The following is a 17,431-nucleotide window of genomic DNA, read 5'->3' on the forward strand; positions in this document are numbered from 1 at the left end:
AGTTTTTTCCTGTTCAGGAAAACAGTAATACAGTCTACATGTCTACTTGACAAATGAAGTACATTTACAAATGCAACTACAATCCAGTTGAGCCTAAATGTTTCCTATAACACCTGTTTTTCAGGTGTGCCTATGACAATGCCAAGCTATCCTATGGGTAAGTGGAAGGTTCATGTGTTGCCATCTGTTGTAGAGATTTTCTCAAGCCTTCAATGCTTTTCAGAGGAAACAGGAAAAGACTGACTGATCAGATTTGTAATCCGTTTTGTTTCTCTCCAGGAATGCCAGTTAACCCTTCAATGCCCAGCTATGGTGCAGCTCCCATGATGCCAACCATGACAGCCATGCCAACCATGCCAGGTAATCCTCCCTACATGAACCTTTCATCAATTTAATTACAGAAGGAGGATAATTGAGAACATTTCACCAGTAACAGAGAAATAGTCTTACAGTTACAAAGTATTAGAACTCTTCTCAACATTTTCCTTTTTTCCTTTTTTATAGACAATATGTATCCAATAGATTTTTCCCATCAGTAAAAGGGATGTATGTTAACCAAGGTGCAAGTGCATTAGCATGTTGGGAGACAATCCTGTACGTTATATAAATTTCAAGACAGAAAAAAAGAAAAGACAAGAAATTTATATATACACATGCTGAAATACACATATACACCTACAACCGACAACAAGCAACCCATACACAAATGTAATATATCTACATATATTGAATTTCTATATATGACATATATGTGCATATAGAATATAGCGCATATGTAAAAATTTAATGGAACCTATTAGAAATTGGAATAATTTCATATATTGACATATTTGTCTAGATAATAAAAATATGTATGTGTAAACATGTATGCTTATATTGTAGACCTATGTTATGTAAATATATATCCATCCCAAAGCCTGTCAGTATATGTTGGGTTATAAACAGTAAGGGCCAAAAGTCTGAGACCACTTTCCCAGAATGGGAAGAAATTAATAAGGAAAAAACATTTAAGCATATAGAATTTTTATATGCATGTTGTTTTAATAAACAAATATATACATTTAATTTAATATATTGTTGTAACATATTATACCATAAAAAATTCATAATATAGATATTTTTAATTATGTACATATACAAATTGTAATATTGCTTTTTCATATGTATTATAAACTTATATCTTCATATATCCAGAGGATGTATATATGTGATAATAATGCACCCCCTTATATTGATATAGGGACATTTATATTATATTACATTTCTGTATGGGAAGGGTCAATTAATTTAACTCCATATAATGTGGCTGAGACCATCGTACTTAGGAAACCCATTTTGACCATAACTTAGTGAATCTATTCATTTGTAGGCAAAGTGAAAAATAATATTCTCCATTGTGTTTGCTTCTATATCATCGCTGCAGCCATGATGATGGGTCAGACTGCCATGTCTGCTCCTCCTGCCTCTGACCCCATGCAGTCATCAGCAACACAGCAGGCCCTCATCAACCAGCAGGCTTTACTTATGGTGAGCAGACCACCCTCAGCATACTATTTCTATAGCATGATGGGAAAGTATTTCCTCCTGTATTTGCCCCCCCCCCCCCGACCAATGTCTACCTTCCCTCTGTTCAGGCGCAGCAGATGACCCTGCAGGCAATGAATCTGTCCCAGCAGCAGATTCAGGAGCAACAGAAGAAGCAGGAGCAGCAGCTGAAGAAGGAGGAGCAGCAGCTGAAGAAGGAGGAGCAGAGAAAGAAGGAGCAGGAGAGGAAGCAGCAGCAGCAGGAGGAGGAGGAGGAGGAGAGGAGGCAGCGAAGACGACAGTCCAGTCGGCGCTCCAGGGAGCGCTCTCGTTCACCCTCCCCTCGAGCTCCCTCACCTCCACCTCCCCCACCCAAAACACCTGCATCTAAATTTACTTCCAACTACAGGCAGCCTGAGCCAGAGGTATATACTTAATATTTTCATAATGTGCTAATTTACACATCCTTATCTACACTGCCCGATTCTTTACTGCTTTCTGTTTTTACAGTTTCTTCTACGAACTATTTGTGTTCATGTTTATACCCTTCCATCTTCTTCTTGTTCTCTCAACCTCTGACATCTCTACTTTATTGTTTTACCTGTTGCTGTTGCAGTAGCTTATTTTCCCCTTGTGGATTATGTGTCCAGTCTGTGTGCTCAAGTTGTATGTAGATGATGTTTTATATTATCTTCACAAACAAATCATTTTTACAGTCAACAAAACCCAGGAAACATCAAAACCGGCGTTTTAGTCCCTCTCTCAAGACTTTCTGATTCCCCTACCCTGTATGTGGCTCACAGACCCAACCCCATTGGTTGCAGCTGGGGACAGAAATCTTTAAAAACTCCTCACAATAATATAGTTTCATATTTAAATAAAAAAGGCAAAGTATTTTCCTGAAACAGCTGCTCACTGTAGTATTTAATCGAATGTCACTCAAACAGGAGGACTTAGTGGGTTTGTTGGGGACTATTTTCAGCCGTGGATCAATACACATTTGGTGTTCTAGTGAATAGAGCATGAACTAGTGCTCTGAGAACTAACCTTGGGCGATATCCAAAATGTAATATCTTGATCATGGGTTAAATTGGGATTTGTAAGGAGGAGAAGCCTTTGTCCAGTGTGTGTGTGTGTGTGTGTGTGTGTGTGTGTGTGTGTGTGTGTCCTGACCTCGATACAGTCAAGCTCAAATATTGCGATATACGATATTATGGGTATTGTCGTATTTTATGTTTCTGCTATAAGCCATGCTGCTACTTATGACACTTTATGAAAAATCTTGCATATAGGGGGAAATACTGTGACATTCAATAGCCCAACCCTAGAAGCAACATGTCGCACAGCGCCACAGTGTGACTCAGACCCACAGTGATGCACCCTATGACACAGAGGAAAAAGATCAAGCCTTGGATACACAGACCAAACATGCATTCATAGTTCATTTAGCTGCACATGTGATTTGTTGACAATAAAGAAACTGTGTGTGTGTGTGTGTGTGTGTGTGTGTGTGTGTGTGTGTGTGTGTGTGTGTGTGTGGGTCCATTTCCTCCACAGCCTGAGAGAGAAGTGGACTTACCAGATCCAGATGACCTGCAGTCTTTCCGTGACAAGAGGGCGTACTTCCAAAAGATCGGTAAGTCAATCTGACAAAGCAGCCATTAGTGAGACTAATATTATAAGTTGTAAAGGCTTCGCTCACTGATGTTTAAATGCTTCACATAGCACTTTGAATCATCGTGCTTACACCAATATATTTTTGGTTTTCTTCATTCCTCACCATCCGTCCTGAAGGCGCTCAGCCCAACAGTGAAATCAAACCCCAAAAGCCTCGGCGGCTGCCCCCCTCCAACCCACCCAGACAGCAGCAACGCTCCCCGCCATTATCTCCTCCATCACCCCCACCTACAAAATCCAAACCTAAAGGTAAGACGATGAAACAAGTTCAGGGGGCTAGATACTGTAGTATTTTGTGGCCCCTAAAGGAGAAGGAGTTGTTTTATTTTGTCCTCTTGTTTTTATTTTATTCTGTTTCTCTTATCCCACAGTGAAGCCTGCCCATGACCCTCCTGCCAGGGAAGCAAACCCCCCGAAACCAAAACCTAAACCTATCAAGCCTGAGGTGGAACCCACCTCCAACATCCGAGAAATCATCAAACAGTATAACAACCGACCACAACCAGACCCCAAACCCTTTGAGCCTGTCAGGTCAGTTCCAGTTCTCCATCTTCAACAAAGTTTCGTCATATCTAAGATCCAGCTGGATCCTGCCTGGACCCTCTACACCAACTGTGTGAATTAAAACTTCTGAATGGGGGTAAACCTCATTCTGCGCTTTCTCTTCTCTTCCTGCAGAAAATATAATAGAGGAAGGATGTTAGCTCTGTATATGTAATGTCGTCTGTAATGTCTGTCATATACTGTCTTTACTCTCTTCACAGACATCCTGTAAAGCACTTCGTAAAGAGGAGTGACCCCAAAGAGGAAGCTCTGGCTAAACTCAAAGACAAAGCACCAGTGTCAAATCACAAGGTCAGAGTTGTCCGGAAATGAATCCACCCTCATGTTTGATAAAATCTCTGTTTGATAAAATGAATGTTCCAAAATCATCACTTATGTCGCTAGATGAAACGGTCTTAATCAATTTTATTTGTTTTTGTATCAAAATAATACATCAGCTGGAGAATATAGCGTCGATAAAATAATGGAATCAGTATTTAAGTCCATAGAACGATAGATGTCTCTTCCTATTACATTGACAGGGAGCGATCACTCAGTACAAACGTATTTAGAATGAGAGGTGTCCTAGAGTTTGCCTGTCTCTGTTGAAATATCCAAATCTTTGGTAATATTTGGAGGCACAGTTGGGTGCCATAATGTTCTATTCCTCTATTGAAGACACTCATACTCCGTTCAGCTACCATTACATTTGGATCTGTAGGAGCACATACTGCTCTACACTGGTTTATATGGTTAATACATGGTAAGAGGAAAAGAAATATATAAAGAATTATTTCTTCAAAAATCTGCAATTGAGGAGATTTTATCTCTTCTTTGCAAAACCAGTCATTGGTTATTCCTGCACTTTCATCCAATTATTATCAAGAACTGCAACAGTAATAATTTGATATCATTAATATACAACTGGCTCCATCTGGTTCTATTGAAACCTCAGTATCCAAACTTGATGAGTGGAGGAAGATTTAAAAGGCGACATTCCAAATAATAACTGGATCAACACAAACGTGAGGAGACACAAACAGGCCACACCAATTTAAAGCTACATCAATGTAATTGGTTGATGTGAACTTATGTAACCAGCTGTCCAACTGAATAAATAAAGCCTAACAGTAATATGCCTGACACATGTTTTAAATGTAATGAGGTACAAGGAGCATTTTCACATTGTGTTTAGGATGGCGTGGAAAGGTTTGGGACATAGTCAGTATGAAATCAATACTCTCTGAAGCCACTGTATACTGTTTGATACATCCTCACATTTTCCTGTCCGTCTTTCCCGCCTGCAGAAGAAGTGGGTGCCTCCTCCAGCGCCCGGGAAGCCTGAGAGGGACCAGTCTCCTCTCAGTTCCCCTCCGTCTTCACCTCCCTCCACCGGGTGCCCACGCGTCATCTCCAGCAACATGAAGCAGAAGCAGCGCTCCCTGGAAGACCTGTTCGGCTCGCAGCGCTCCAACCAGCCTCCGCCCGCTCCCCCCGACTCCCCACCGCCTCCTCTACACCTAGCACCCAACCTGCAGGAGATCCCTGACCCACCACCCATGGCCGCCCCATCTCTCAGTGCGACATTAGGTTTACCAGGATTATAAAAGCCTCTTATATGACTCATGTTTTAGCTGACAAACGTTGCTAACGAGCAGTTTCATTCATGTGCCCTTCATCTACTGTTTAGTACCTGAAGCTGTGATGCTGCCAGAGGAGGACGGCATTCGCTCCACGCTCCAGCGCTTTTCTGCTGGGGTCTACTTCTCTCACTCCAACATGCCGGGAAAAGTGTTCATGCGAAAAGAAGTAAGAAATAAACACACACACACACACACACACACACACACACACACACAAACACACATTTATCAGGAGACCAGTCATTCACTTATCCCATATTTTCCTCTTCTTCTTCTTCTTCTTATTCTATGTAACCTTTGTTTCGATTGTTTCTTTGATAACTTATGATTCATCAGCTCCAGCAGCTGAATTATCCACTGAGATTTCCTCCTCTCCATAACAAACACACCAGGGGGTTAAAACCAGTAGAAACACAGAATAAAGCAGTTTACATTTAAAAATCAGTGATTAACCGACACAGTTGAACAGACACAGGATGAGCGGCTGGGAGCTGAGCTGTCTAACATTTCCTCAGCTTGTTTCTCTGATAGCTTCAGATCCAGACGTCCGACGACTAAAATCCTTCATCTCTAAAATGACCTTTACCCCCTCCTGAAAGTGGTTTCAGATGCGCATTTCTGATTTCAGCCATTTGCCCTTAGATGGTCTGTGCACACAGCGGTGGGTAGGGACAAAGTAAAGCATGTGGAGCATCATGTCTCAGAACAAACCGCACACGTCCTAAAGAAGGAATCATAGTCAGTATCCTGCAGCCGGAATGTGCTGCTTGTCTGGAGAGTTGACGTGTATCAACGTGGAGAGACGGGACAGTGACGTATCCTCACAGGTCCTCGCTGATGTTTGTTTGTTCCCTTTGAACCTCACTGACCTCTCCAGCAGCCGCCTCCCCTCCACCCCTCCAGACAGGAGTCGAATCAACCAATCAACTTGCGCGATGCACAGGTGTATCCAACTTGTAGTTGAGATTCGGGAGGAGGCATAAGCAAAGGCTCCACTGTGACCTACAATGACTTTTTATACGGTGGCCCTGAGCAGACACAAGCGTGGTCCGCTGAAGGTGTATTCCTAACCACAGCAGTGTGGGTCGAGTTCAACCCAAGACCGTATGCTGTATATCATCCCCTCTCTCTCTCACTCTCTCTCTCTCTCTCTCTCTCTCACTGTCGCTGTTGAATTAAGGCAAAAAGTAGCTTCTTGTTCAATGCTTTGTGACTTTTGAAGTGAAAAGCATTGAACAACAAGTGCGTCCCAATCAGGTTCATCACTTTTTAGTGTCCCCCGGAAACATTTCCGTTGTGTTGTGAGTGTTTGCAGCACACGTGTTGTTCAAATCTAACCCTAACCCACCATAGAATGAATATTTACTGTATAATATATGTATAGAATATTAACTTTTCATCTGCACCACCTGCACCAGGAGAAATAACAAGGAAAAACACAGCTGTTTTCACTCTGGTATTTCACTACACATTAGATATGAACTGGACACCTCACTTCTATAAAAGCCCACTTCTCTAACCATAAGTCTAATGTATTTGTCTCCAGGTGTTTTATCCCAGAGAGATGTTCAACCAGCCTTACATCCTCAACCTGCTGTGTGAACAGGTTAGTGGATTTAAAGTTGTCTGATACACTGTATATTTATCTACAGTATTCTTCATGCACTTTAGAGGCAGTAAACTCTCACGCTGACATTGCCGTTGTGTAATGTTTTTAAGATCATGAGGGACACATACTCCGACGGCTGTGTGAGGATCAGCAGAGAGGAGAGGAGGAAGATGAAGGATCTGCTGGGTGAGGGTTGTGACAGATTATCAGCAGGCTGGATGCTGCAGTTGTTGCAGTGTCAAATAAAATGTTCATAATACAAGCTGAGAAAAACATCAGGATCTCTCTCTATCAGAGGATGGAGGGAATACTCTGTTTCAGTATGCACAGGATCACTCACTATCATCTTTACCGTTCGTCCCTCCATAGCCAATTTCAGTGTGGGAACGACTATAAGCACCATCCAGGATGACCTCATGAAGAAGAGGATTGTCATGGCCGCTCGAGACAACTGGGAAAACTACTTCAGTCGACTGTTCCCTGTAAAGGTGAGATGAAAGCATTGCAGCTACATTCATAAAGCACATTCCACACACAGAGGCAAATTTAAAGGTACAAAAAAAAATATTAGAACAACATTCAACTAGAATCACCTCCTCATGGTTTTCTGCCTCCTCCACTCAGACTAGTTTCAGGTTACATCCTTGTTTATCCAGAGTCATTATGACCATTTTTGTGAATTTTTTTCATAATTGCTGTGTGAATTCTTGAGTAATGGCTTGAGATATTGCATTCACAAGGCCAAAATCATGTTTTGGGAGGTCACAATGACCTTGACCTTTGACCTTTGACCACCAAAATCTAATCCCTTCATCCTTGAGTCCTTGTGAATGATTGTGCCAAATTTGAAAATGTCCAGGCATTACAGAGATATCGTGTCCACGATAATAACCTGAAAACAACCTGGACGGACAACCTGAAAACAATATGCCTCCAGCTCTGACTGTCGCCTGCACCGAGGAATAAAAACAACAAAGCAATATGAAACAGAATAAAACTAATTAAGATAGAATAAAAATGAATGAAATACAGTTACAGTGCGGTGATGATTTTTACGTTTCCCCAAATGCAACAAACGAAATGAAAGTGCAGAAGAGAAATATTCACCATTTACAAATATTAAAAACACCTTTCCCTCCTCTGTGTGTGCTTGTTGCAGGCGGACGGCGGGGATGCTCAGGTGCTGGGTGTCTCTCATCGTGGGATTCATCTCTTGAAGGTCATCAGAGCTTCAGGCATCATCCCCAAACATCTCCGTCTGCTGAGAGGCTACAGGTAAACAAGCAACTGATCCAACACAACGGATCATCACTTCGTTAAATCACTTTGCATAAAATGGTTTGAGTCTGAGGAAATTGATAAGTTTTCATTTATGTTTCATGCTAAACATTTGTCCCAACCTAAATGGGATTTCAAGATATAAGGAATGGCTTTGTAACCATATATAAATGTTACTGTGAGAATAAACACAAATCAAACATACTTGCAACACCATTGCAGATTCAGTCTCTAAGGGCCATTCTGAAATAAACAATGCATGAAATCTACTGTGGCCTCTATCTGACTTGGCGGTTGGCAGTTTGATACCCAGCAGGATGAAAGTGTCCTTGGGAAAGACACTGAAGCCCAGATTACTCCCGGTGGCCAGGACAGCGCCGTGCACATCGGTTATAGATAATAAAAATGTTCTGTATTTAATCCAAACATTGATCTTTGAAACGAATGAGAGAAATACTTGCTTTTTAATGCCTCCCTCTTGCTGCAGGCTCACAGGTGAGCTGTGATGTCACAGCCACACAGACAGGTCTCTATTGGAGAGAAATATCCGGCTCTGTAGCTGCCAAGTTCTCCTCTGGGTCATTAACTTTGAAAGCAGTTAAATGATGTTGATGAGAGCGGTGAGAGTAAACTCAAACTGTGAAACTCCAGCCTCTAAAGCCTGAGACGAACTGCAGAGTTGGTGATAATCCTCTGTGGGTCCATCAGTACAAATGACACATTTCACATTAAACAAAGTCATTTTTCCAGTGTAGATATAAACATTTGGATTAGTGCAGCTTTAATTCATAATATCCTAGGAATTCTCTCATATTCATTCTCTACTCATTCTTCTACAAGCTCTAATTTTTATAATCAATCTGATGTTGTTGCTTTCATTTTAAACTTTGTAGCTCGTGTCTCTTGCACAGAATTTGAACTCAGGTCTGCATGACTGTAGTTTTGCAGAGTTGCTGTCGGTCGACCTCCAGGGTTCAGACCGAGTGGAGCTGGAACTGAAGAGTGAGAACCTGGTGCTGCAGTCCGCCAGAGCCCCTCAGATCACCGCCATGATCCGACTGTTCCTTCAGGAGCTCATCAAGGTAGTTTCTTTATCGTCATCGTTCATTTTATCATCTGTCCTTTTAACGCTCTGTGGCATCATGGCCATGACCATGTGACACCCCGATGCCTGTGTCAGAGCCCCATCACTTTCAGCCCATGTATCATCCTCCTGGACGTCTGTCTCTCTGCTCTCTAGGACTCTGGCCATGTCGTTGCCCTGAAGAGTTTTGTGACAGATGACAAGAGTTTGCTCAGTTTCAGCAGAGGTGACATCATCAAACTGCTGCCAATGGAAGGACTCCAGACAGGTGAACTCGTCTAACTATCTAACTGTCTGTCAATTTTCTCAGCAAGTGCTCATCCAATCCACTTCCAAACTTCCAGGGTGTATTGCTGAGGACCCGAGGGAGCACAGTGTTGACTGTGAAGGTTTTTCGATGAGTGGTTCTAAAGAAATATCGCTAATATGATATCGCCTTTCTACGTTACTTGATGTGAACGAAAAGCTGGAACTACTTTACAAGGGCAGTGCAGCGCCTGGACATTTTATTTATTATTCCTAAAACCCCTGCACATGCCAGGGAAGGTGGAACTCAACTGCATCTGCACTTTGAGTGTGAGGTCAAGCAATCAGCTTCTAGCAACAGGCACATTTTGAAAAGACACTGCACTAGTTGCAATGATGCTAGATGTACTGTATGTTTGTGATAATCTCAGGTTAGACTTTGTCTGGTCTATTTACCATCAAATAACTTTTCTGTGTGTGGTCCATAGGCTGGCGTTTCGGTTCCATGGGAGGGCGCTCTGGTCTTTTCCCAGAAGAAGTCACTCAGCCATCTGCGGCCCCGGACTACCACTGCTTCCACCTTGACCGAAGAGATGATAGGAGGAAAAGCATGAGGGGTGCTACACCCGTCAGTCCGCCCAAAGACCACCCATCTCCAGGTCCCGTCAGCAGACGCATGGACAGGGCTGATTCGAAGCGGCCCAGCAGAGAGGCCTTGCCCCAGGGTTTGGGACAGGGATTGGTGTCAGGATCAGCACGCAGCTCAATTCAGGGCTCAGTACTTGACATGGAGATCCTCTCAGCCATGGCTAAGTTTGCCATGAAGTACTTTAGGTAATCATACCTAAAAAGATGTTGAATATGTTGTTGATTCCACTGAGGTAGTTTGGTTTCATGTAACATGGTGTGGTTAATTCTGTGCTACTGTTATTTCTCTATTAAAGAGTGGGGGGTACAGGTCTGCCGGCCAGTGGAAGGAACTTTTCAGAGGTGGTTCAACACACACAGGTAAAACTTCCCATGTTGTGTAATTGTTCCTCCTACATTTTTTGTCCGTGAACACATCTGTACATGTGTACAATAAGCCTTCGTATAAGCTGCTGTCTGTCTAAAATGCTAGAATCACTGCAGACCTGATTATAGTGAATTAACTGCTGCCACTGCTGTTGTTCACTCGCTGACTCGTTTTAAGTGATTCTGCTTAGACAAGGTCCAAATCAGAGGTCAGACGTTTCAAATTAAATCCCCAGATTGTTATTAAAGATGTCATATAGATGTATATAACAGCTTGCTATCGAAGTTTCCCAGATATTTTATGTCCTTAGCTGTCAAAGTGAACAACCATGTTAGTGAGACTTCCTGAATAAATAAAATTTAACTAACTGAAGCATGTTTTATTTTCATGCAGGTCCCCATACAGGAGTCCCTCATCCTCTACAATGATCCTGAAATCAATGATTTATCCGTCCAGTGCTTCACGAGTGAGTTCATCCACACTAACCTGCTAACATTCACTCAGACCACTGTTTTGTTTGTTTGTTCCTCCGTCATCCTTCCATTTATCTGCTCCTCCAGACTTGATGCAGTTCATGGGTGACATACCAATGAAGAAGAATAACAACCAGTCAAACTGCCTGAGCCATATCTTACTGGTCAGTGTCATTCACGCTGTATATCTGTACGATAGATGGATTTCAGATAGACTGAGACTTTGGGGTTTAAAGAAGAGTTTCTCTGTTCTGTTCAGCTAGGGAAGGAGAAGGAGCTGCTGAGAGATGAAATCTACTGCCAGGTCATCAGGCAGACCACCAACAACCCGACCAAGTGAGTCTCTGGCATTTTTATATCATATCAAGCACATGTTAATATCAACTAATGACAGGAAATAGATTAATTCCTTAAGTTCTGCAAATTCTTAAAGCTGATATATTAATGCTTGGTTGATTTACTTTAGTGCTAAAGGAAAGTGCTGCTTTCACATTTCTGTGATTTTCATCCAAACTCTACAGCACATACACAGTAAACACAGGGGAGAGCAGCAGCAGGCGAGCATTGAGAACCAAAAAGCAAAATCTTAACCAGCAACAAGAGTATCACTCCAGACTTTCTTCTCACTATTTCTTAGTTATGGTCTGATCATTGTGCGTCACCTCCACAGATCCAGCTGTACCCTCGGCTGGCGGCTGCTCAGCCTGATGACCGGGTTCTTCTCCTGCTCTGGTACTCTTCAGCCGTACGTCACACATCATCTACACTCCATCTCTCAGGACTACGAGCACCCATACCAAGGTAGGAGACACACAAGACAGTGGATACACGCTCATATCAGCTGCAAATAACACACACACACACTCCCACAAAAATGCTAATCTTTACACGTCTTGCCCCTCAGAGCTGGCACGCTTGTGTCAGGATAACCTCCAGCGAACTCTCAGTTTTGGCGGTCGCCGTAGCCTCCCGTCAGATATCGAGATGGAAGCCATTCTGGTAAGTTAATATACACACTAATGCACATGAAAGCAAATCTCTCATGATGTTTTTCAACTGTTTTTGCTATGGTTTCCTGCAGGCTGGCAAAAACTTTCGCCGTACTCCTCTCCAGCTGCCAGGAGGCGTAGACTTCGCCATCAAGATACACAGCTTCACTGTAAGATTGATTTAAACCTGCTTATCTTTGAACAAACCATCTGTCTTTTTGCTTAGAGTTAACATCCCTGCGGTTGTTCTTCTTATCTTCCACTAGATGGCAGCAGATGCGGCAGCAGACATCTGTAAAAACATGGGTCTCTCAGAACCCGCAGAGATCAAAGAGTTCGTCATCATGGCCATTAGACTCAAAGGTAAATTAGATTGATGCTCTGTATACGTGATGTAGTGAAGTGGTGTTAGACTCATATATTAGTTTAAAGAAGTGATCTTATTTTAACTGTAGCTTGTTGTTTACAACAGGCCCTCATCCTGAGTTAAATATATTGATGTTATTTTTCTATATGCCCTCCTCCTCCTCCTCCAGCTGATTCAGCAGCTTTTCTACTCTGACTAAAGTGAAATTCTGGAACATCTTACACAAAAACAGATGCTTTTGTCCATCAACACATCAAATTTAAAGGGTCACGTCAGTAAAATGACATGAATAAGGTATTTTCTCATGTAACTCCAGTAGAGTGTTTGTCAAACTTTTTCTGACCAAGGACTTAACTACTAAAATGAAACTCACCGACCACCTAACTCCACAAACACCCCCCAAAACCAGCGAGGTCTACTACTTCTGCGGAAGTATGGTGAGCTTGCGTGGAAATACAGTATTACAGCTGGGAGTTTGAATGATCAAATACCCGCATCAAGTCGCTTCACCTTGCCTCCTCTGTCCGAGGTTTAATTCGATTTTCTTGTAAATGACCTGATCCTAAGCCACCGCTGCATGATCTTGTCTGTTGTCCGTGTTTTATAGTTAATAGGCTGATAACTGGTGAAATTTAGCGCAGTCCCAAGGCCGGCTAACCGTTAGCTTCCTCCACATTTCCCTTCAGATGTAACACAGATCATTTTTGCATAAATCGTAAAAGATAAACCTTAAACTGGCGAAGCTGCATGAGTAGAATGGTTACAGTAAAATGTTTATTAGTGCTGATAAGGTTCAATAAGGCAATCCAATAATAACATGTGGAGTCTGAGGATTTGCTGCTGAAATGTGGCTCTTTCAGAACAACCGAGTGAACCTTTAACAGCCGCGTAAGATGCGAGTTAAACAGATAAAACAACAGGTTAACAGATTGGTGTCCTGCTCCTCCTCCGTCAGGCGGGTTGGTGCGCCCCCTCCATCCTGAGGAGTATCTGTTCGACTTCCTGCTGGACGACAACTCCATGTTCTTGTCTCTGAGGAGAGTGATGTGGAGGAGCCCCCTGTCCTTCAGGAGCGACCTCTACCTGGAGTTCCACTACCAGCAGGTGACCAGCTCAGTTCACAGCAGCTTCTCTGACCACTGCTCCAGCTCCCATCTCACTGTTATCTATTTCATCTGTGTGTGTGTGTGTGTGTGTGTGTGTAGCTCCTGAGTGACTACCTGAGTTGGCGGCTGATGGTTCCTCTGGCTGCAGATGGTTCTCCATCAGTCCAGCACATAGCAGAGCTAACAGCTCTGCAGCATCTGGCTCAGGGACAAGGGAACCCCCCCTCACTGTGAGTCTCAGTCTCAGTAATCCAATACTGATCAATGCAGGACTGTAATATTTGTGGAGACTGGTCCGTTGGTTAGCATAGCTTAGGATAACGTCTGGAAGCAGAGTGAAACAGCTAGTTAAAGAATACACCAACACTGAAGCAGGAATATAAAACTTTGCGGTTTGAGGGGGAGTTTGTAGCTGGTACTATTTCCTGACAGTGTATCCATCCACCAGGCACAGAGCCAGGCTAGCTGTTTCCCCCTGCCTCTGGTCTTTATGCTAAGCTAGGCTAACCATGTCCTGACTCCAGCTCAAAACTTAACACACAGACAAGAGATTGATATTGATCTTCTCATCTCACTTTTGGAAAGAAAGCAAAGTGTTCAACTATTCCTGAAAGGCCCCCAGCGTTGTATACAGGAAGTGCAGTTAAAATAATAAACATATAACATCAGCAGAATTTTTGATTCGGATGAATGTATATATTTATATATATTTAAGGAACTGTGACAAAGCTGTGTAGTGTACCAAACTAATATCACTCCACTATCATCTAAATATAAGTATGGGTTTTGTGTATTGACACCTGTTTGTGTGTTTGTCTGTCAGGCCAGAGGTGAAGGAGTACCTGCCCTCACAGGACAGGGTCAGCATTAAAGCTGAGGAGATCCATTCACTGTGTCTGCGTCAAATACTCACCCTGCAGTCCCTCAGTCCTCAGGACGCCAAGATACGACTCATCAGTGAGTAGTACCTCCTCCTCTCTTGTTTCCTCTCTGCTCTCCTGTTTACATCATAACTGATAATAACTGTATTTGTCCGAATCTTTCAGAGTTCATGAGCACGCTGCCTTTGTTTGGCTCCAACACTTTCTTGGCCCAGAAGGTCAGCCTGCGTGGCGGTCCCTCCCCCTGCGTGGTCAGCATGGGCCCTGAGGGAGTGCTGTTCATTAACCCTAAAACACAGGTACAACATTGTTTCTAACATTCATAACATTCAAACTTAACCTTTTTCATACTCAATTATTATAAGGTATAAATGTTTAGGCAAACTGTAAATGTAAGGTCAAGTGTCACAAAGTCTCACATTTTCTTAGTGTAAGGTCTCAGATACCATCAAATTTGACTTTTTATTTTTTCACCAAGAAATGCCAGATTTCTTGTCAAGACTCCGATGAATCCAGAACAAGTTTAGGGGTACAGCTTCACTCAGTGGCAATCCTAGCTGTAGAAAACTTTTGGCAGATGCTACAATTTACAGATGTACCCTAAACGCCTCAAAAGCAAGCTATGGAGAGACCTCAGAGCTCACATCATCAGAGGCACTGTGTGTCTTTGTGGGAAGTTTAAGGGGGTTTATAGTTGTCATTACAAAATGTGCAACTATGAGGGGCCATCTGGGGGCCCCTTTTCCCCTCTGGCGCTTTTCTACACATGTCCATTTCACATGTTCAGGGATTTAGAGTCATTTTTCAGTCAGAAACAAGTTAGGTTGGTAAAGCTCGGATCTCAAGCAGCATTTGGCCTCAGTTGGGACCCAAATCTCTCTCCTGATAATAAAGAAATTCTGAGTGGATAACAGACACTAACTGCCCAACATGTAGTATCATCCATCTGATCACTGACGTTTCTCTCCTCTGCAGGAGCACGTGTTTCTGATTCCTCTGGCAGATGTGCTGTCCATGAAAACCATCCGCGCCAAGAAACAGGGCAAAATGCCATCAGTCGACATCAATTACGGCAGTCCAGCTCGGCCCGCAAAAGTCACCATTCATCTCAAACAGGTGACGACTTACACTTGTTATTACATATTGATTTTGTACAATATGATTACACAGGGAATATAGTTGTAATGAGTCCTGAGAGAAACCCTGTCGTAACAGAATGATCCGAAATTTCCTCCAGCGTCACATGAAAAATTAGACATTATTGTCCATAAAGATATTTGTTGAGGAGCAGTGGGAAAAATGTAAAATGGATATTTTTATATGAACAACAGTGTAACATGTCATAGTCTCAGCTCTATTGAGCATGTTAGCATCTCCCTCATCAGTGTTTGCTTTTATCGGCTGCAGCTTTAAGTTTTGATTGAGTCTCACAGCTTGGAAGCTGCTGAACATCTTGGAGCATTTAGCAGCTAAAGAGACAGACATTTTTCTGATGAACAATGAATATTGGACTGACATTGGCAGACCCAAATCCTTGCTAATGCTGCTAACGTTTGCTGGATGTGTAAAGAGAAAACATTTTGCTAAAACAACCTTGATATCAGGTTTTCAGCTTGTTCCACTGTGACCAAGAAAAATCAACCTGACACTTTTTCCTGGCTTTATGGGAACTGGCTGTTGCTATAGATTTCATGATATTTAAATTCAAAAATACACTGGTCAAAAGTCAGATAAAATAATCCTGGAGATTTGTGCACACACACCTCAAATTTAATGTCCCTCTGTCTTCCAGGTGAAAGAGTTGTGCCACATCCTCGCTCTGATAATGCAAGAGTTGATTGGGCCACCAGCCAGCAGCTCTGTTTCCAGTAACCTGTAGACACACACACACACACACACACACACACACACACACACACACACACACACACACACACACACAGACAGACAGACAGACAGACAGACAGACAGACAGACAGACACACACACACAGACACACACACACAGACACACACACACAGACACACACACACAGACACACACACACAAACACACACACAGACACACACACAGACACTTGCACAGTGTGTGTTAATCACTGTCTTCTGTCACTGACTTTATTTTTATGTACTTTTTTTGTTAATTTATCTTTTTTTTTCAGTGTAACTTGAAAACTGTGTCACTAATATGAACAATGAACTTGAATACACAGACATGATGCTGACGTCATCTTCAGTGTTAGGTTGTCTGAGAGGAAATGATTATACGATTCAGGAGTGACTGGCGTAATTCACCAGCTGTTGTATGAATGTCAACCAACGCCTTAAAATTGCTTTCAGTGTAAAGTTTGTCATTATCATTATTGGAAGTTATTTTAATAATATTTTGAGATATATGAGAATAATTTATAAGCATTAAAGATATATGTTGATTTAATTCATCTCATGTTTATTTCTTTTATATTTTCTTATACCGATGCTGCAACAAATGTAACTGATTTTGAGAAAGAAAAGTTTCTGTTTTAAATAGATTCTAAACTTTCTGTTGTAACTTTAAAAGAACTGAACATGATCTGGTTTGAAGTGTAATGTCCATCTCTGCTGGAGCAAACAAGCACAATGTCATCTATTCCTTAACCTACTGTACTAATTACTTTTTGAAGGAATTACTTAAGTCTATAAAATGTCATAAAAGAATAAATATATTTAAAGTGATGTGTTCTGTTTTGTCCAATCAAGTCCAAAATATATTCAGTTGTAAAGCCGATTAAAAGGTGCAAATAGAAAATGTTTGTTCGTCAGTTTCAATTTTAATTAATTTTCAATTTTCAATGAATCATTTTAGCTCTTATTTTCATATATACTACTGCAAATACTTGAAATTAATTACAAGAAAAAAAAGTGCTGTAAAATTACTTGATTACATGTAAAAGTCCTGCATTCAATTTCTTAAGTAAAAGTATGTAAACAATCAGTAAAATGTACTCAGAGTATTAA

General features: G+C 41.9%; 1 protein-coding gene across 1 annotated transcript in view; it reads left to right on the forward strand.

The window, feature by feature from the left end:
• Nucleotides 1-17,216, forward strand: part of myo15b (myosin XVB) — a 48,468-nt gene extending 31,252 nt beyond the window's left edge. The window contains exons 36-66 of the mRNA XM_087177282.1: nt 125-157; nt 280-360; nt 1,424-1,527; nt 1,635-1,949; nt 3,082-3,160; nt 3,319-3,450; nt 3,573-3,732; nt 3,966-4,056; nt 5,052-5,334; nt 5,435-5,553; nt 6,934-6,993; nt 7,107-7,182; nt 7,366-7,484; nt 8,156-8,271; nt 9,215-9,356; nt 9,515-9,626; nt 10,093-10,438; nt 10,549-10,612; nt 11,013-11,085; nt 11,180-11,256; nt 11,352-11,428; nt 11,763-11,893; nt 11,997-12,091; nt 12,174-12,251; nt 12,348-12,444; nt 13,404-13,552; nt 13,654-13,784; nt 14,378-14,511; nt 14,601-14,734; nt 15,411-15,551; nt 16,228-17,216. Of these exons, the coding sequence (XP_087033408.1) occupies nt 125-157; nt 280-360; nt 1,424-1,527; nt 1,635-1,949; nt 3,082-3,160; nt 3,319-3,450; nt 3,573-3,732; nt 3,966-4,056; nt 5,052-5,334; nt 5,435-5,553; nt 6,934-6,993; nt 7,107-7,182; nt 7,366-7,484; nt 8,156-8,271; nt 9,215-9,356; nt 9,515-9,626; nt 10,093-10,438; nt 10,549-10,612; nt 11,013-11,085; nt 11,180-11,256; nt 11,352-11,428; nt 11,763-11,893; nt 11,997-12,091; nt 12,174-12,251; nt 12,348-12,444; nt 13,404-13,552; nt 13,654-13,784; nt 14,378-14,511; nt 14,601-14,734; nt 15,411-15,551; nt 16,228-16,314 (3,836 nt within the window). The 3' untranslated portion in view covers nt 16,315-17,216. The remainder of the gene's footprint in view (nt 1-124; nt 158-279; nt 361-1,423; nt 1,528-1,634; nt 1,950-3,081; nt 3,161-3,318; nt 3,451-3,572; nt 3,733-3,965; nt 4,057-5,051; nt 5,335-5,434; nt 5,554-6,933; nt 6,994-7,106; nt 7,183-7,365; nt 7,485-8,155; nt 8,272-9,214; nt 9,357-9,514; nt 9,627-10,092; nt 10,439-10,548; nt 10,613-11,012; nt 11,086-11,179; nt 11,257-11,351; nt 11,429-11,762; nt 11,894-11,996; nt 12,092-12,173; nt 12,252-12,347; nt 12,445-13,403; nt 13,553-13,653; nt 13,785-14,377; nt 14,512-14,600; nt 14,735-15,410; nt 15,552-16,227) is intronic.
• Nucleotides 17,217-17,431: the final 215 nt, after the last annotated feature.

This window comes from Seriola lalandi, unplaced genomic scaffold (genome assembly GCF_002814215.2).
Source record: "Seriola lalandi dorsalis isolate HSWRI2012SDOR001 ecotype SW California unplaced genomic scaffold, Sedor1 jcf7180002054585, whole genome shotgun sequence".
Lineage (NCBI taxonomy): Eukaryota > Metazoa > Chordata > Actinopteri > Carangiformes > Carangidae > Seriola > Seriola lalandi.